This window comes from Taudactylus pleione, unplaced genomic scaffold, assembly GCF_031769625.1.
Source record: "Taudactylus pleione unplaced genomic scaffold, aTauple2 ptg001186l, whole genome shotgun sequence".
Lineage (NCBI taxonomy): Eukaryota > Metazoa > Chordata > Amphibia > Anura > Myobatrachidae > Taudactylus > Taudactylus pleione.
The window spans coordinates 495,016-516,384 of NW_028285587.1; the positions used below are offsets into that span (position 1 = coordinate 495,016).

The 21,369-nt window shown below is 44.6% G+C and overlaps 1 protein-coding gene across 1 annotated transcript in view; it reads left to right on the forward strand.

The window, feature by feature from the left end:
- The window catches only part of LOC148451068 (uncharacterized), a 260,573-nt gene that overhangs the window by 6,625 nt on the left and 232,579 nt on the right, over positions 1-21,369 (forward strand). The window contains exons 4-6 of the mRNA XM_088462325.1: positions 488-566; positions 680-777; positions 957-1,427. Of these exons, the coding sequence (XP_088318451.1) occupies positions 488-566; positions 680-777; positions 957-1,427 (648 nt within the window). The remainder of the gene's footprint in view (positions 1-487; positions 567-679; positions 778-956; positions 1,428-21,369) is intronic.

Here is a 21,369-nt window from a genome sequence, read left to right on the forward strand (position 1 = left end):
CACCAGGGGATGTGTCTGGGTGATGACTGGAGAGGTGACTGCTGGGAATGGGACATTATACAGTAACACCAGGGGATGTGTCTGGGTGATGACTGGAGAGGTGACTGCTGGGAATGGGACATTATACAGTAACACCAGGGGATGTGTCTGGGTGATGACTGGAGAGGTGACTGCTGGGAATGGGACATTATACAGTAACACCAGAGGATGTGTCTGGGTGATGACTGGAGAGGTGACTGCTGGGAATGGGACATTATACAGTAACACCAGAGGATGTGTCTGGGTGATGACTGGAGAGGTGACTGCTGGGAATGGGACATTATACAGTAACACCAGAGGATGTGTCTGGGTGATGACTGGAGAGGTGACTGCTGGGAATGGGACATTACACAGTAACACCAGGGGATGTGTCTGGGGGATAACTATCATTGTGTATGTCAAGTTCCTATAAAGTGTCAGGATGTCACTGTCTCATGTCTCCATACAGGAGGGGAAGTATATAGAGGAACACAGGGGTCTGTACAAGGACGTGATGATGGAGAATCACTGGCCCCTCACATCACTGGGTAAGAGGAGAATGCAATTTATTGTACAGAGGAGAGCAGGTATGGGGGCCTCCTATATACACATCACCTGATAATCACATATATACAATGTACTCAGTCACTGTGTTCTACAGATGGACCCAGTAACAGAAATACCCCAGAGAGATGTCCCCGTCCTCTATATTCACAGGATTGTACAGAGGAGAATCACAGGACCCCAGAGGAGCATCAGGTAATATAGGCTCTTCCCAATGACCACAAAAAACAAAGTGACTTTTCACTAATTGACCTGTATTTATTACTTATTCTGCATCTACGATATTTTAACATGCTGATATTATACTATTTATTCTCAAATAATGTACTCAGACATTATTAAGGTGTTATTTTATTGTTTTCTGTGAAATTTAGAGTAAAGATCTGACTGATATGAAGGCAGAAGATATAGAGCGAGAAGAAAAGACGTATATGACAGAAATGAAGGTAGAAGATATAGACAGAGAAGAAGAAATGCATGTGACTTATATTAAAGCTATAGAGGAAGAAGAAAAGATGTATGTGACTTATATGAAGGCAGAAGATACAGAGGGAGAAGAAGAGACGTATGTGACTGATATGAAGGCAGAAGATATAGAGGGAGAAGAAGACACGTATGTGACTGATATGAAGGCAGAAGTTACAGAGGAAGAAGAAGACACGTATGTGACTGATATGAAGGCAGAAGAACAGACGTATGTGACTGATATAAAGGTAGAAGATATAAATGGAGAAGAAGAGACGTATGTGACTGATTTTAAGACAGAAGCTACAGAGGGAGAAGAAGAGATAAATGTGTCTGATATGAAGACAGAAGATACAGAGGGAGAAGAAGAGATGTATGTGGCTGATGATAATAAAGCAGAACATACAGAGGGAGAAGAGATGTATGCAAGAGAAGATCAGCAGTGTAAGGAGGAGGAAATCCCTACAGATATCAGCACAGGTTAGTAATAAACACTTATTTTTTTGCAGAAAAAAGTCACATATTCGCTTTGCTCAGTCACTACAGCAATCTCTTCTACACAATCCTCTTCCAGTACCAACTAAAGAGGGAAAAGTATCTGGACAGTGAGGAGTCAGGAGCCATCAGCCCCTATTATACTCCCTGCTCTCCCCCTCACATCATGTCACTGTGTGTTACCAGCCCAGAGATCTGACCAGTCTCCTCCCCACACTCTCTGGTGTATCTCATACATCAGGAGCCATCAACCCATATGAGATTCTTTCTCCCCCTCACATCATGTCACTGTGTGTTACCAGCCCAGCGATCTTACCAGTCTCCTCCCCACACTCTCTGGTGTATCTCATACATCAGGAGCCATCAGCCCCTATTATACTCCTGCTCTCCCCCTCACATCATGTCACTGTGTGTTACCAGCCCAGATATCTGACCAGTCTCCTCCACACACTCTCTGGTGTATCTCATACATCAGGAGCCATCAGTCCCTATTATACTCCTGCTCTCCCCCTCACATCATATCACTGTGTGTTACCAGCCCAGAGATCTGACCAGTCTCCTCCCCACACTCTCTGGTGTATCTCATACATCAGGAGCCATCAGCCCCTATTATACTCCTGCTCTCCTCCTCACATCATGTGTTACCAGCCCAGAGATCTGACCAGTCTCCTCCCCACACTCTCTGGTGTATCTCATACATCAGTAGAAGGGATGTCAGCTTTATCGTACCTGTGTTCAGGGCCGTAAAGAGCTGCGCTGAATCCCAGTGGGGGGCATTGGCTAATCACTGGAGGTGTGGCCATGACCCCTTAGGGTTTAAAAAGGAACATTTTTGCAGTGCCGCGTAGTGGTGCGCTGAGAGCCCCTCAGCTCTGCGCAAAGCCTGGTGGAGGCACGATTAGTGTGATCGCCCACCAATCCCCCCCAACAGGCAAGAGGCTATTCAGTGTGTGGTGGGCTGATGTGAGGTAAGAGGGAGCGGAGGGGGTGGGGCCGAGCCTGAGCCAGGCCCCTCCAGCAAGCCCGGGTCTGGGTAATTAGTACCCGGTCTCACCCCTCTGCCCCCATACCTGTGTTCTACCACATGTGAGATTATCCTCTTGAATAATAATACCTTACTAGTTCATTCTTTATATGTGTATACTAATACTTCAATACTAAAGCTGAATAAAACTTACCACACATCTAAAGATTATCTGTCCAACCAGCCAACTAGTTGATTGGTTGGAATGAAAGTCTGGTAACGTATGGGAGTAAATGATGATCAGCAATTTGCTCCTAAATGCCAGAAAACAGATGAAAATGGCCGTCAGTTATGTTTGATCTAAACAATTTGTTCAAACAACAGTTTTTGTCCATTTTCCGGCGTTTGTGAGCAAATAACTAATTGTTATTTGCTTTCATACTTTACCAGATTTTCATTCCAACCAATCAACTAGTTGGCTGGTTGGACAGATAATCTTTAGATGTGTGGCCAGTTTAAGAGGCGTGACTTTATATTGCATTCTAGTGTAGCAGAGTTAGTGCACATTTTGTGATGTTTTTACAAAATGTGCACCAACCCTCCACTGTATTAGAGGGCTGCCAGAATTGTGCCCCCGCTTATATACCGTGACCATCATCTAATATTAGAGACTAGTGTAAAACATCAGCAATAAGGTCAAAATGGCCGCAAGAGGATTTCCTATGACTCCACCTTAATAGAGTTGCCATGTTCTAGATATGGAGGTCTTAGGACTCCGGATATACGTTTTAAAACAAAGTATTTACACTGGTATCTAATTTTAGATGATGATCACAGTGTAGAAGAACTTAGGCTTGTTATTATTGTATATAACCCTGAGGAAGTCATACAGACCACACTGGTGGTCAGGACGAAACGCGTTGTGAAGACTGATGGAGGTTGTGTCAGTGTCTATTATCTGCAGTCTTTTAGAAAGATTTTTCAGATAAGTGATTCATAGGGCTCGATTCAATTGATCGAAAAGTAAATAGTGCCTGGAGGGAGCTCCCGGCGCTATTCAATTCTGCGCCGTTAGGTCAGGGAATGCCCCTTCTCCCACCCCTTGTGCCTTAAACAGGGTGTTTAGTAACGAGAACGGTCATTCTCCGACTAAACTTCCCGGCACGTGCTGTTTTCTCAGCACTAAGGGCAGAAAACAGCAGTAGCGCGTAGACTTTTGTCGGATTTCTTCTCGCATCCCAGGAAGGGTGAGAGAAGAAATCATTATCCGGGCTTTGCAGCGCGCTGAATTGAATAGCTTCGGGAGCTAATTTCCGGAGCTATTCAATTCACGTTGAATTGAATCGAGCTCATATATTTTAATCATAGTACGTTTGGATTTATCTTGTTTTTCCAGTTATATTGGCTGCACTAGAATGGATATTTTCACCATTTTTGTGAGATGATCATGTGACCTGTTTATTTTTGGGACGGGACCATGTGGTTATTACACATTCTCCTTTGGATGTGTTGTTGATTTTATGTGGACAATATTGCACAAATATATAGAGACACACTATTGCACAAATATATAGAGACACACACACATATAGTAATGTATGTGAGGCTTTGTCTTTTTGGGACATCGCAAGACAACTGCAGATGGAGTAAGAAGGCGCTTATTAATTATCTTGGAAGAGTAAAGCTTGATTCTCTATAGCCCTGAGGATGTTGTATTATACAATGAAACGCGTAAGGAATAGTGCACATGCTGGAGGGTCCTCTTATTCTGGATGAGGATTTAGGTTTCCTGAATCCAGAAAGATCTTTTTTCTGCTATTTTGTTCTTTATTATTGTATATTATTTATAAGACAGCACAAAGTGCTCACAGGACCATACAAACAGGGTAAACAAAAAAAAACCATGTCATTGGGATATTTCCCGTAAGGACAGAAGAAAGGATCCTTTTTGGGGGCACACTGTTTTAATGATTGCAGAAAAAAATAATAAATAAAAATGATAGGTAATATCTCCATGTATTAAGATTAAAAAATGTCCGATTTAAAATAAGTATTAAATGTAGTATATTTTGTAAGGGATATCAATACTTGCCGTAGTCTGAGAAATGGCGAAAATATTTAACGCATATATATGAAAACGGGTAAATACCTATAAAAGTCAATGGTTCTAGAATAATAAATGATGATCGAAGAGGCTGGTAGAGAATTTTTAGATGCTTAGAATATATGGAAAATTTTGGGGAAAGAGGGCCTGGCCTGCACACCCTAGCTCTAATGGGATGTGTTACCTAGTTGAGACTTATTACAACAAAGAAAAAAGAGAAACCAGATGCACCCGAAACCACGCTGGGGGGGGGTTGGGGGTGCCCCGTGCCCTAGACATGAACCCCTATAGTGTTAGGGACTTACCCGATGAGGTTTATTTTGACGATGGTGGGTAAGCTCATATATTTGGCCTAATTTCTGCCAAAAACCTCATATATTATGCATAATTATTAATGGTTGTATGGTGCATCTGGTTTCTCTTTTTTTTTTTTTTAATATATGGAAAATACCAGAATATATTAAGATTAGAGCAGCATGTCAAAGTTTGACAGATAAATACAAATGAAAGATCTAATTTACTCCCAGATTTAGTATAAAATACAATTGAGCAGCTGGATCTGCTCAAGGCTTGGCAAAAAAAATAATTTAAACACATGAAGTTTCTGCAGCCCATAAATTGTAACGTTTGTAGCTGATAATTGACAATGGCCCGTATTCTATTTGAGGTGAAAAGTCCAGACTTTTCACCTGCTGGACTTTTCGCCTCCTTCACCTGTTTTCCTGGCGGAAAAGTATCGCGCGCGTTCCTGCTATTCCCCATATTCAATTCCAAAGTAGGCGAAATTGGGAACCGGCGAAACTGGGATCCGCGAAATAAAAAATGGGAATTTCCGGGAATTAATCCTAGGACCCCCTAAAGATGTCCAGACATGGGGGATCACTATGGGTACCCCCGTTTTTGCCTGCAGAAAAAAGTCGGGTTTTTAAATAGCCGCGGCAGGTACATAAATGCGGCTTTGAAGAAGGTTAAAAAAAATAACTATGCCCATCACATTTGGGGTACTTGAAAATGGGTGCATGCATATTTTTAAGTCCCGTAAATGATTTTTAAAAATTCAGCAAAAATGCACCTCCCGCAATGAAGAAAACACCTGCCGCATATAAGGGAACCCCTCTGGACTCCATTCCGCTAATTTAGAAATGTGATTCCTATTTCTTTTTTTTTTTAAACCAAAAATTTTAATAAATTTTTTGGGGTGTCCCTATTTTTTTTTAAACTTAACACAGATTATTTTTAGGGACTATTCCCAGGGGTGCAGGCTATTTTTTTTTTAAACCTGCACCCTTAGACCCCATTTGTACACTTTTTTTCGCCTGCTAAAGGCGAGCGATAAATTATCCCCGTTTTTTTACATTGACTTTTCGCACCGGCGATAAGTCAGTGAAATTGAATACGGGCATAATGGAAATAGGCAAAAATTACAGACTTTTCGCCCCATTTTGAATATGGCCCTATGTGTATTATGTAATCGCAGCCCTGTGATGATAGGAGAGGTGCTGTCCTGAAGTAGGAGTTGAAAGGTGTAGTTCCAATACCTATGTCCCGCTTCTGCTTTCATACCATGTGCAAGCAGTGAACGGGAGGAGGAGAGAGCGGGTCATAGGATTGAAGTCACAGGAGGAGGAGAGAAGTCACTTATGGTGCAGGGCGAGTGTAGCTGTGAGCACCGATATCCAGGAGCATGGAGGGAAAGGCAAAGGGCCTGATTCAGCTGCGGAAGTAGTTACTATTGCAGCTGCTAACATGATAGCAGTTGTGAAGCTTTATTATGGTAATGATGCAGGAGGCATCCATTTGTTCTGCATGCATTACTTTTCCAAGCATAGTCCAAGGATGCAGCATCGGATCATCTGCGATCACATTGGCTGGCCTTGCTGACCATGGGGTCAGGCAAACCACGCAGATGCTCAAAAGAGACCTGGCCTCTCCAATCCTTCCCACACCGTGGTGACACTCCTTAATATCGGGAAAACAGAGGCCGTTGCTGCCGCAGACTGTTAATCATTGACAGTCTGCTGCCAAACTCCGTCCAACAGACGTGTACTGCACATTTGCATTATGGGTCTGGCGCATGCGCATATTCCTGATCCTTGGGAGTCTGTGATCAGGCTCAAAGTACCTGATCGGGTTGTGCTATATATGCTGCAACCCATGTGCCCCATGGGGCAGGTTGGAGGTCCCACCACTCACTGCTGGGATCACCCCATGTGTAGGGGCCGGTTGGAGGTCCCACCGCTCACTGCTGGGATCACCCCATGTGTAGCGACATGTGTTTCGCTTAAAAATATTTTTTTAATTTACAATCATTAAGTTATTTCTTCCATACAGCTCCACAGGGCGACAATGGGGTGTAGGTGGTACTTGGAGGACCAGACACCAACAGCAAAGTTTTTTTCTATAACAGGATGCTCCAGTCCTTCCCCCTATGCCCCGCCCAAATCCCAAAGGCAACTCAGTTTCTTTGGTGTCCAGCAGAAGCTGGATCACCGTTATACAGTGGGGCTGTTATAAGGCCAAGCTTTATTTTTATTATTTCTTCTTTGGGGTCCTTGGGGTCCACAGCCATTACGTTGGGGTATGAATCCCGGTCACCAAACAGTTAACACAAACGAGCTCTCTGCTCCCAGGATGCACCGGGGTTCCTCCTCATATACCCCACCCCCTGCCTCAGGTAGCCAGTTCTTCCTGTTTGGTGTGTACAACACATAGACAGTGGGACTGCAGGAGCAGTCCTGCAGACGAGTAAAAAAGAAAAGAGAGTTCTACTCTCTGTCTCAGCGGGTGGTCCGAGCTGTCCTGGAAGCAGCCTCGTGCCTGACCGGAGACGCACCGGCCACGCGCTGCAACTACCTTCCCCGGCGCCGCACCGCTAGCCTTGGCTGGGCTTCGGCAGGGGCTCTCATGCCCTGGACCGCACCCGGATCAAGGGGATGGCGGTTAAGCAGGTGGTTGCGGCAGCCGCTGACGCCGGGACCACGTGGCGGTCCTGCCTCCGGTGGTGAGACTGGCCGGAGGCGCGCTGCAGTCGGGAGGCATACGGCTTGTTTCCTACACTAGACCGCCGGGATATGATGTTCCTGACCAGCCGGGGCTTGTGGCAGGGGCCAGGTCAGTTTACCGGGCAGGTCCAAGCAGCATAGGGGAGGTATGCTTCCCCAGCGGCCCCTCCCCCAATCCACATGCTAGTTCAGTACTCTGGCACAGTGATTGTGGGTTGCTCCTCCCAGCCTCCATATAAGGCAGCCAGCGTGTATGTCAGTTGCTCTCTGATCGCTGCTGCTGCAGGACGCTGGGCAGTCTCCCTGTTTACCTTTCCTACTGCTACTTCAGGTTTTACAGGGCTCTATCCTACCTAAGCCTAGGCTGATTGTTGGTAGTGAGAGCTTATATGCGTATGACTCATAGAAGTGTTTATGCATGACATGTGATTGTTGTCTATATGGATACTGTAATTCCTGTATACTGTCACTCTCTCCCCTTCCCTTGCTATGGGTGTGTGGGTTGAGAGTAGAACGCAGCACATATACACTCAGAACCATTGGCATAGTGTTATGTGTAAGGAGTCTGAGGGTCAGGTGGCGGGAGCCCCGTTGCTGATATCCTGTATAGCCTGCAAGGCAGGATTGTCCCCACAGGACTTTCTACAAAATGGGCTTTGTGGGAACTGCTTTAGACAGCCACCACACCAATTAACTCTGCCTGTTACAGGCCCTGAGCCACCTTGGGCATCATTTTCTTAGGTTATGGCTCAGGTGGCGGAGCGGCTGGCTGCTCCGGTACCACCAGTGTGGGGTTTGCCTCAGCAGATGCATCCTATGCCCATGATGTGGCCGCCTTGGATGGACCCTGGTGCTGGTAAGGTTATGGCATCCTCGGGGGTTTTTCAGCCTCAGGCTGTCAAACCAAAGCAGCCTAAATCTAGGTGCCATTTGCCTTCTCGCATGGGTGAGTACTCCAGTACCTCCTCCGAGGAGAAATAGGCACAGGACTCTTCACAGGAGTCTAGCTGTAAGGACCTGGTGCTGGTAAGGTTATGGCATTGACTTGGATGGATCCTGGTGCTGAAAAGATTATGGCATCCTCGGGGGTTTTTCAGCCTCAGGCTGTCAAACCAAAGCAGCCTAAATCTAGGTGCCATTTGCCTTCTCGCATGGGTGAGTACTCCAGTGCCTCCTCCGAGGAGAAATAGGCACAGGACTCTTCACAGGAGTCTAGCTCCGAGGAGGGTGATGATCATTTCCCAGTAGCCGATGTCCCCTTTCTAATAAGGGCTGTAAAATCAGTGTTAAATATCGAAGAAGGGGATCCTCCGCTTAGGAAGGCCCCCTGTTTAAGCGCCAGAAGGTGGTTAACGCAGAATTCCCAAAGTCTGAACATTTGTCAGAACTTATGGAGGAAGCGTGGGTCTGTCCAGATAAGAAAATCCATTCTTCTAAAAGAATGGCGCTTCTATATCCTTTTCCAGCAGAGGACTGTGCCAGGTGGTAGAATCCACCGTCAGTTGAGGCACATGTGGCGCAGCTGATTAAACGTACCACACTGTTAATCCCAGCGGCTTCGCTGAAGGAAGCCACGGATTGGAGACTTGTCTCAAATCAATTTTCTCACTGACAGGAACGGCCACCCGCCCAGCTATGGCCACTGCCTGGGTAGCAAGAGCTATTGAGGAGTGGGCCAAAACTTTAACGGAGTCTTTACCAGATGCCTCTAAGAAGCAACTGGATATGATCTCCTTTATTAGAGAAGGGGCCTCTTATTTGGCGGATGCCGCCTTGGATGCAGGGATCCTTTCCACCAGGGTTTCTGCGGAGTCCGTGGTGGCATGTAGGATTCTCTGGTTAAAGGATTGGAAGGCAGATGCCGGGTCCAAAAAGGCCCTTCCATTCACAGGGGGTGTTCTCTTTGGTCCAGAATTGGACAAAATTGTATCCTCCATGGCAGCCTCAAAGACGGCAGGTTTGCCATCAGCAACCTCGTCTAAACTGAGAGGGGCGTCCTTTTGGGGGTTTTGGCCGCAGGGCAAGGCCAAGGGTCAGCCCTCAGTGAGATTTCCACCAAAAAAGGCAGGACCCAGGAAGCCTTGGCAGAACAAACGTCCAGGATCTAGGGTCCAGGATAAACCAGTGGCCTGATGGGACGGGCCTCCCCCTGGGGGATCCCAGAGTGGGGGGCCGACTGCTTCGGTTCTCGGGCGCCCTGGCACCTCACGATGGAGGATGCCTGGGTTCGAGGAATTGTCTCCCGAGGGTACGCCCTGATGTTTTGGAGGACTCCTCCTCAAAGGTTTTTTTGTGTAAACCCACAGGAGGGTTCAGAAAGAGCTTTGGCCCTTCAGAAAGCAATTCTTGTCTTACTAGCATCGGAGGTAGTGATTCCGGTGCCAGAGAATCAGTTCCGAGAGGGGTTTTACTCCAATCTGTTCTTGGTTCAAAAGCCGAACGGGTCGTACTGGCCTATTCTGAATCTGAGAGAGCTCAACACATTTGTTCGAGCCCCCGGGTTCAGGATGGAAACATTGCAATCGATTGTGTTTGCAATGGAGCAGGGGAACTATATGGTATCCTTAGATATACAGGATGCCTACCTCCACATAACAATCACACAGGCTCATCAAAAATGTCTTCGTTTTGCGGTAGGAGGGGAACATTTTCAGTTCCAGGCCCTACCTTTTGGCCTGTCCACAGCCCCTTGGGTATTCACCAAGGTGATGGCGGTGATGATGGCATGCCTCAGACGCCAAGGCATCAGGATTTTGCCTTACATGGACGACCTCCTGTTGCTAGGGCAGTCCCCGCAGCAGTTACAGGATCATTTGAGGCTGACAGTATCATGTCTGTACAGTCACGGCTGGATCATAAACTGGCAAAAGTAGTTACCCTGTCCGGTAAAACAGTTGTGTCATTTGGGAGCAAGATTGGACTTCGTGGTGCAGAAAATATATCTGCTGGAGGAGAAGATTCTTGCCTTACAATCACGAATATGCAGGTTGCTTCGCAACAGGCAGATATCTGTTCTAGTGGCCATGCAAGTCCTGGGGTCGATGGTGGCAACCTTCAGGATGGTGGAATATGCTCAATTCCACTCCAGACCTCTGCAGCAATTAATTCTGTCTCACTGGGACAAGGATCATCGCACGATCAGGTCTCAGTTGCTGCGTCTCTCTCCAGAGCTGCGGTTGTCCCTGTCCTGGTGGTTGCAGACAAAGCATCTCAGGCAGGGTCACCCCTTTTGGGTGTCGGATTGGACATTGGTCAAAACCAACGCCAGTCTTCAAGGTTGGGGGGCGATGACGGGGTCACACACTTTCCAAGGAAAGTGGTCAGTGGCGGAAAGCCGGCTACCGATAAACATCCTGGAACTAAGAGCTATATTCAAAGCTTTAGTGCAGGCTCAGGAAATCTTAAAGGGCAGGCCGGTGCAGATACAGTCGGAACAATCGCACCGCGGCTGCCTACCTACATCATCAAGGGGGCACAAGGAGTTGGGCTGTCTTGGCAGAGGTATCAAAAATCTTGGTCTGGGCAGAGACTCGTCTTCCCACGATATCTGCTGTGTTCATTCCGGGGATTCTGAATTGGGAGGCCGACTTTCTCAGTCGGCAGGAGCTAAATGCAGGAGAGTTGGCCCTACATCCACAGGTTTTTTGGAATCTTGTGGACAGGTGGGGTCTACCAGAAATAGATCTGATGGCATCAAGAAGGAACAACAAGGTTCCCAGGTACGGATCCTGGACAAGAGATCCGAGAGCTGAGTTTGTAGATGCACTGACAGTAAAGTGGCGTTACAAGCTGGTATATCTGTTCCCCCCCATTTGCTCTTCTTCCCAGAGTGGTCAGACAGATCAAACAAGAGGGCAGCACCGTGATATTAATAGCTCCGACGTGGCCGAGACAGCACTGGTTCACAGATCTACGGTCTCTCTCCATAGACACTCCATGGCCTCTGCCATTGAGACCGTATTTGTTGCTGCAGGGTCCCTGCTGGTACCCGGATCTTCATCGGCTATCGTTGACGACATGGCTCTTGAGGAAGAAGGGGTTTTCCGAGTCTGTTATATGGGCGATGCTGAAGGCACGGAAACCATCTTCAGCCCGTATATACTATAAAATTTGGCATACTTTCTTTCAGTGGTGTGAACTGAAAGGGTAAGACCCACAGAAATTTCTGATATCCAGAGTGCTTGATTTTCTTCAAAGCGGTCTGGAAAAAGGGCTCCGCCTGGCCTCTTTGAGAGTACAGGTGTCTGCTCTTTCAGTCTGGTTCCAACATAAAATTGCTCTGAGACCAGATATAAAGACCTTTTTTCAGGGGGTGTTGAGGTTTCAGCCTCCCTCCGTTTCCCTGGTTGTTCCGTGGGACTTGACTCTAGTTCTGAAGGGTTTACAGGCTCCTCCGTTCGAGCCTTTAAATTCAGTAGACATCAAGTGGCTAACAGCAAAGACGGTATTTCTTCTTGCTATGGCATCTGCACGTAGAGTGTCGGATTTAGCTGCGCTTTCCTTCCGTGAGCTGTTCTTGATATTTCATCAAGATAGAGCAGTACTACGTACTAGGGAGGGTTACCTTCCGAAAGTGGTGTCTAAATTTCCTATTAATGAAGAAATAGTAGTTCCAGCATTTCAGGGCTCTAGTCTCTCACCAGGTGAGGCTTCCCTGGATGTGGTCCGTGCATTGAGAATTTATGTGAGACGCACAAGCAAATGGATTGTGTTTCTGTTTGTTGTTGGTTTTTTGAGTTGTAATTATTTAGTTATTTTCTTCTATTTTTGAGATATTGTCTATTTGTTCTTGTAATTCTGTTTCTTTGTAGCCCTTTTGGATAATTAGTTTTCTTCATTTCTCTGCAATGTTCAATGAAGATGTGGTCACCTGTACAGTTTTGTCTTAAGCATTGGAATTGTCCTTCTGGAATATTTACCCATTGTCTATGGTAATTACTGTTGTATGCCAACATATTGTTTCCATTCACTTTCTTGATATGGGGTCTTGTTTGGATACTGTTTTCTTTTATGTGAATTTCAAGATCCAGGAATACCACCATATCTGTGCTGTAGGTGGTTGTGAACTCCAGATTTAGAGAATTCCTGTTCATATAAATAAGAAATTCCTTCAGCTCTTCATGGGACCTGTGGCCGGAGGCTGGCCACACGTGAATCATGGCCGCGGCTCTGAAAGGGTTAACCCCCTGTGCTGCGGCGCCATTTTTAAATGTAACAATAGGTGCTAGGCGCTCTGTATTTAAATGTTTTAACGGTGCTAAGTGCTGGGTGAGTATTAAAATGTATTTATATAGTCTTCCGCGGCCCGGACCTCCTCTGATGACCGAGGCAGTATTAACCCCTCGTTGCACGGTGTCAGGGGGGAGGTTGTAAGGAGCCATTGAGTGCTTCATGCTGGGGATGGGAGCTTAGCTCCCCGGTGGCACAGCTACACAGCAAGGCTGCAGTGCTGTGTGCTGACTGCCTGGAGCCGTAAGCACAGCTCCCTGGGCTCCAGGGCAGCAGGAAGCCGCTGCAGCCAGGACAAGTGTCCCAGACTGCAGGGCTAAGCACTGCATGCAGGGGGGACCAGGCTAGCCGTCTCCCTCCATGGCGCTGATTAACCCCTGGTGCACGGTATCACGGGGCACTGTGCGCTGACGCTGGGGGTTGGCGGCCTACCTCCCGGCGCCCCAGATCCACGGCTCAGCGTGGATGCCAGTTAACCCTTGATGTGCTGCACCGATGGGAGGACTGCGGCAGCTGCACGCTGGGGGTCGGTACCCCAGTACGGAGGAGAAGCCGAGGGGGCTGTGTGCCAGCTACTGGGGACCGGTGCGCTGTCCCAGGAGTCAACGGTGCCACCAGCCCCAGGAGCTCCAGAGGCTGCGACTAACAAGTGGGGGTGGGAGCGCTGGGGGACCAGGCAAGCAAGCTTCTGGTAACCCCCGGTACTGAGAGAGCCCCAGCCCTGAGCTCAGTCTGCAAGAGTTCCGGGCTAGGAAAGCCCAGCGCTTAGCCCAGAGTATACAAAAACAAATGGGTTTAAATGAAAATGTCTTTAAACTGTATGTGCAGCACTGAGCTGGGCTCACAGAACCCAAGCTGCAGTGATTAGAGCCTGATGGGGGGCACAGGCACAGAGTGCATATGTGTACAATATAAACATTTATTTTAACGGTATATACTTAATGTATGATTTTAAATGTATTATTTAAGGAAAATTGCACTTACCTTTGATTTCCCTGGTTGGCCAGGGATTCCAGAGTTCTCAGAGGGCTGCTGGATCCTCCAGCCCCTTCCAGAGCAATAAATGTGCCACCTATGCAGCCTAATGCCTGGAAGTGGTATGAGGATGTGCATAGGAAGCTGGCTAATGCAGCCAGATAATTGTTCTCAGTGAGCTCCAAAAGAGCTTCCCCTCTGTGGCCAGGAAACCATGCCTAGGGACCCTGCTTGTCCACCTCTGGAGCTCGGATTCAGGCAGGGGTGGCAGGCTTGGTCCCTTAGCAGATTCCTGGAAGACGGTTTTGGGGGTAAACCTCCCCTGGCCCTAGATGAGCCGACTCCTGGGTGGCGACTAAAACACCAGGTAGGCTCAGGCACAGGGGAGTGATCACTCCTCCTTGTCCATAGGGGACAATGTTAAATGTGCATGTGGCCAGCACATGCACAGGACATGTACTTAAGGTGATTGGCTGGAAACCACAGGGTGGACTTACCCCCTGTGGTAATGTGTATTTGAGTGGCATAAAAGAAGGCTGCATACCTGGTAAAAATGTGAAACCTTGTATATCTTTGGAATATCAAGACTGCTGTATCATCTATGTATACTATACCCCTGTAAAGCTAAAGGGAAGATCTTTTTCAAGTCTGTGAGCAATAAACATCTTTGCCGTACAACTGCATCTGAATCTTGCGACCAACAGAATTGCAAAAAGTGCTATTCTGTTCTCCAGCTGTTCTTTATTGATCCAAATGTCTCCAAAGCTCAAACCCATTGCCAGCTACCCTGCAGAGTCTGGTCCTTTGCGTGGGATAAGGAGGAATCAGCCGACACCAATCAGGGGGTGTGGCCGCAGCTAGCTAACGCATACGCAGCAGAAGCGGTTCCAGGTGCCGGAGGTAGGAGTCTGAGTGTACATAAGGAAAAGCGGTTCCAAACGACAATGGTGGGAGTTCGGTGGTGGCAGTTATATACCCACCCACTGCGCAGTGGTTGGAGTCAGTGACAAGCGGTCACTGATGGTAAGCAGGGATCCCTGATACCCCAAGGTCCAGTAATCTGTGATCGGGAGTAGAGGCTGCAGCCATCTGGTCACAGGACCAATTCTAGACGAAAAACAGATGGTCTATATACTTTACCTATTCACTATTTTATCTATGTAGATAATGCAATGATACCAGCATCTATGCTTTTTATTGTATTTCATGAGGCTTATATAAGCTAGAAGTTCTTATAGTCTTGAATCATTTTTTTTTTATATATATTTTCTATCTTTGTATATTCTTATTAAATTTATATTATTCATTTGCAATCATGGGTGCTTCCTGATTTCTCACTGCCCTACCATATGTATGGTACTCTGTAATGCTGGCACACCCATGCTTGCCTCCGGTACTGCGCCCGGTGACCTTCAATTACCTCTCCCAGTCAGGAGAGGCATAAATATATAGCATCTATATATAGCAGCACTCAGGACGACTACTAAAATAGATATACTGTGACAGAAGCACCGGTAAAGTGCTAAATGGCAAATATATTTCTCCAAGGTTTCTGACCTATGTATTTTAAACCCTCAGGATTAGTGCCTGAAGCTGTGAGATAAGCTGTGTCAGGTTTGGCTCTTGTACTACTTTTAAATACTATGCCTATGCTTGTGGTGAGGGAAATAGACCCTACCACTTTGAGAGGGGGAATCTGTTTCGTGCTAGGATTTGTATATTTTCCATTTTATACTGCACAATAAAAACTAGCTGAGGCTAGCTTGTAGGAAAATCCTGGACTCGTACTGTTTCCTAAATGCTGTGTGTTTGCAGGTTGCATCTACCCCAGGAGTGGGACCTCCTGCCCCAATCTTATTACAATAGGTAGAGCTCTATAACTAGACAGATAAAGTTATTTATATATATATATATATATATATATATACATACAGATTCGGAGGTATAGGCGGCACTCATCCAGACTTGTAATAAGTATAGAATACGTCCATTATTTCCAACGTTTTGGAAGGAGTACCTCCATCTTAAGATGGAGGTACTCCCTCAGATAGTTGGAAATAAAGGACGCATTCTATACTTATTACAAGTCTGGATAAGTGCCGCCTATACCTCCGAATCTGTATATTGAGTGGGCAGACACTCTAGGAGGGCACCACAGCAAGATATATGATTGAAACCACACAGAGTGCCAGCCTCGCAGGGTTCGTATATCTTTATTAGCACAGTTTTCATCTTTTTTTTTACTTTTTGTGGGACTATCACTACTCCTCATTTTACCTAGCCGCTGTTTTTTCCCCTATAGACTAATATACAATTTTCTATTAAATTTATATATAGGATATATTACATCCTTAATCAATTAGTATTTTGTACGTTTTTTATTAGCACTAAGGAATTTTTTCTGCCTTTTGTGTCAATAGTGAGGGATAGATCTATCACCCTTTGCCTAGAACTTGGGAACCGGGTGAAAGTTCCCCCTTGGGCATTATCTAGGGCTGGCCGGCTCCTGGGATAGTAAAATGAGCCTAGAGTCCTAGGGTTCTGATCTATTTAGTAAGGTTTGTTTCTTCTCCTATATTATGTGTATGAGTGTGAACGGTAGAAGCCCAGAGTGTTCTGCATGATGTTGTACTAAGCACAAATCTCTGGGAATAGGGGTGAGAATAATATTAATTAATGATGCCTTTTCTGTGGGATACTTGGATAACTATTTTATTTCTACCAGGTGGAGAGAATACAAGGAAGACCTCGGAGGGACATCTTGTTTTGTCTCCAGATTTTAAATTAGAAGATAACCACACACAAGGATCTCTGGAAGAAAATTACATAACCCTAAATATACATCCATCACTTCTTAGTGCAGATATACCATCTGATCCCTCTATTTTTGAAGAATGTACTTCTGGTTACTCACATATTGTTGCACATAGTACAGATCATAGCAGTGATACAGTCACTTCTGATTGTGGAAAATGTTTTACTCCCAAATCAGCTCTTGTTAGACATCAGATAAGTCACACAGGTGAGAAACTATTTCCATGTTCTGAGTGTGGGAAATGTTTTACAAAGAAATCAAATCTTGTTATACATCAGAGAATTCACACAGGTGAGAAACCATTTCTATGTTCTGAGTGTGAGAAATGTTTTACAAAGAAATCAAATCTTGTTATACATCAGAGAATTCACACAGGTGAGAAACCATTTCTATGTTCTGAGTGTGGGAAATGTTTTACAAAGAAATCAAATCTTATTTCACATCATAGAAGTCACACAGGTGAAAAACCATTTCCATGTTCTGAGTGTGGGAAATGTTTTACAGAGAAATCATCTCTTGTCACACATGTGAGAAGTCACACAAGTGAAAAACCATTTCCATGTTCTGAGTGTGGGAAATGTTTTACACAGAAATCACATCTTGTTATACATGAGAGAAGTCACACAGGTGAGAAACCATTTCCATGTACTGAGTGTGGGAAAATTTTTACAAGCAAATCAGAGCTTATTGCACATCAGAGAAGTCACAGGTGAGAAACCATTTTCATGTTCTGAGTGTGGGAAATGTTTTACACAGAAATTAAGTCTTGTTACACATCAGAGAAGTCACACAGGTGAGAAACCATTTATTCTAATCAAGTATTAACCAATTTGGTATGAAAGGAATAAGTGCTAAAGCTCCCGTTCTCCATTCCTATAAATGGAGGAGAATCTAATAGTGGTTATAATTCTCGATCGAATCCTTACCACCTAGTGTGTTCCAACACTTGAAACGCTTCCACCACGTGGTGGAGCACCGGAAATACATCATCTAAAGTGAGTCTTCGGCATCGAGCATTTTGTGAACACGTGGATCGTTCCGCTCACGTGATGTCCACACGCCTGGAATGTATCATGCATGTGTGGGGCTTCATGCCCATCAAGTCACATGGGCAGTATGGGGGGAAGACCTTCCATCTATTTAGACAGGATGGGTAATGTACTTAGGAGACAACACTTTTCTATAAGAAATGGGATAGATAATAAAAACCTCCCACATTAAAATGACATCACCATGGTTTAACAGTTTAAATACACTGAATAACATCACCAATTTAAAAATAAACATTTAAATGATATATAAAAGGAGAATACATTTGTCATAGTGAATTCCATATCTACTATAGAGAAAAATCATCTAGTATTACATACGATTACATAAATACTTATAAATATGAGTAAAAAATATTAAAAAAAAAAAACGTAAGAAGCCGATAAGATAATTCATGAATTTAAAAAAACCATTTAAGCTCAAAATCGCTGTTTCACCCTAAAGGTTCCAGGGTCCTCAGCTCATATATGGTTTTCATTTCCGTTTTGGCTAGACATATCTGATTTTTATTATTCTCCAGTTTCCCTCAACTTTTTTAATACCTATAATATGTTTGATACCTGCCGTAGAACATGCATATTTTAATTTAAAATGTTTAGTGTGTGATTTTAATACCCTCTTTTAATGCTCCTCATGTTCCCCCATCTATCTTTTAATTTCCTTTTTTGTTTTTCAAATATATTGGAGATTACAAGTGCATTCTATAATGTATATACAATTAGTGCTTTCACAGGTAATGAAATCCTGTATTTTAAAAACCTGTCGTGGTTGTTGATTAATAGGTCTCCTTACATTTTTGATGTTGATGGGTCCTACATGGGATGCACTTTCCACATCGATGGAATCCAGTGGTTTTTATTCTATTGCGCCTTTTTTCTGGGATTGCACTTTTCACAATTTTATTTTTCATATTTTGCGCTTTTCTTTATGTGAAAGCAGGTACAGGGGTAATATCTTTTAAAAGGTTAAAATATGCCAATGTTTTTTAAAAATCTGTTCTACTGAATGATACTGATTGTTGAAAGTGGACACGAAAGGGAGTCTTGGATGATTATTCTGCGATTGTGGTTTTCTGCACTCCAGCAAATTTCTCTGGGGGATTTTTTTCATCTCTTCAATATTGTCTTCAATTGATTTTGTATCATATCTTTTTACAATGAACTTATTTTTGAGTTCTGCTTGTTGGAATACATTTTCGTTGGTACAATTTCTTCTAATTCTCTGAACCTGGCCCTTTGGGACATTTTTTAGCAACCTCGGGTGATGATTACTGGTGGTGTATATGTAGGCGTTACTGTCAGTTTGTTAACTATCATTTTTGGTGTTTAATTTATCTCCTTTATAAATTAAGTCTAAAAAATTCATCTCATATTTATTCTTGTTAAAAACTAAATTAATATAAAAGAGAGTTTTTTAAAATGTCACAAACTAAAAGAAGGTTGTCCTCTGTCCCGTTCCAGATAAAAAATATATCATCGATATATCTAACCCATAAAACTATATTGTGAATAAAATCATTATTTTCCCATATTGTTGACTCCTCCCACCATCCCATAAATAAATTGGCATAAGATTGTGCAAAAGGGTGCCCATAGCAGTCCCCCTAAGTTGTAAATAGAACTGTCCATCAAACCAGAAATAGCCATTTTGTAAAATGTATAAAATGGCTTCTTTAATAAAATTTATCTTTTTATCATTAAAAAGAGGATTCTTTCTCAATGCATATTCTACACCCTTAACTCCTGCCTCATGGTCAATAATGGTGTACAATGCACTTACATCTGCTGTAACCAAGAAGCTTCTTCCATAAGGTTAATTCCCTATATTTTTCTAATTACATCCATTGTATCCTTTACATAGGATTTCAGTTTGATAACTTCTGGTTGTAAAAATGAATCGAAGAAGTGTGATAGGTTAGAGGAAACTAAGTCAGTTCCCGCAATGGGGCGTCCCGGTGGGTTTTGTTGATCCTTATGTATCTTTGGTAAGATATAAATTACTGGGAGAACTGGATCTTACTTAATTACATATTTGGATTCTTGTTCACTTATCTCATCATTTACTGATCTTTGTATCATGATTTTTATATATTCAATTTTTTCACTGGGATTTCTGTTTAGAAGTTTGTCTCTACATCGGACCCATGCACACAATAGTGGTTGACCTGACCCTCCCACAGAATTGCTAAACTTCCTGTACGCAGTAAGAGCTCAGGCTGCATCTTCCATCGCAGGGGCTTAATTATTAATGTGCCTGTAATGGCCGAACGGTCACTTCCTGTCAATCAATGTGCAATGAGACTGCGTGCTCACTGTGATCGGTATCCAATCGCATTGGGCAGTTTGCGCGGGTGCACTGCCACTCATACGCATGCGCAGTGCAAAACAACTGGGTGCGTGCAAATTCGCATCTGTGTCCTTTGCTGAATCAGGCCCATAGTGTGTTGTAAACAAACAGTGAAGGGTTAAAATGTGTTATAACATTTTAACCCTTCACTGTTTATTATATATGTACTTCACTTTTTATTTTCATTCTTTATATGCAGCCTAGGCTGCTCTTAGCTATCTTTTACACTGCACTTTTCTTACTATGGTGGTGCCCTGGGGTGGCTTGGCTGGGCCAGTTTGGGGATGTCCTGCGCTCTGGATTTGAATCCTAGTATGTTAGGGACCTACCTGGCAGCGGTGGATAGGCCCATAACCTTGGCCAAGATTATGCCAAAAACATCTATTCATTGCAAAAATGTATTTATTTATATACAATCAGTTAATTTGGAGTTGAGCACCTGTACTTCTTTTTTTTGTGCATATATCAATTGTCTCCACAGGTAGTACGTCCAATTATATATATATATATGTGTGTTCAAGGTGTGCAGTCTGAAGCCCATTTCCCATATAAACATCCATAACTATGACAATACCGATCACAATACTGACAAGTAAACAATCTCCCTTCACTGTCACAATACCGACAAAAGCCAACCAAGAAGTCACATCAGTCAGAGGAGTCTCGCTAAGTCCCGTAATTGTCCAGATCCGCCATGGAACAGACGGCAATGTAGATGGCTAACCCCAGGCTAATGCGCGAGTTCTGCCTTCATACACCATCTAAAAATAGCCGGCCATCCCGTTTACAACGGCCATACCTGTCCCTTAGTAGAGGGCAAGTAATACCCCTTTTACACCGGAGCTAAAACCCGGGTTTTTGAAGGGTTAACCCGGGCAGCTCCCTGGTGTAAAAGGGGAGAGGGTTGGATCGCCGGGTCGAGTGACCCGGCAATCCAACCCAGTTAACTAGCAGGGTTTAACACGGGCGTAGCCCGTGAAACCCTGCTGTGAGAACAGCGCACTCCGGGTCACGATGTCCTCGAGTGCGCTGTTAGCCGGCCGATTGGTCCGGCTTCAGTGGCGCTTGGAGATGACGTCATCTCCAAGCGACCACTTTCACTCCGCAAAAGCCGGGTCTATGCAGACCCGACTGCGGTGTGAGCGGCGCTGACTCGGGAATATCCTCACATACTGTGTATACGGGATACGTATCCTAATCCTACAAGGGAGATGTCTAAACATCATCCCCCCCCTTCCCCTAGCCTAATCTTAAACCTCATGCGGGGCCTAAAACTAACCCTCCCCCCATAGCTAACAGCTACTATAGTTTTGCTAACCTGCATTCTGGAAGCCATCCGTCG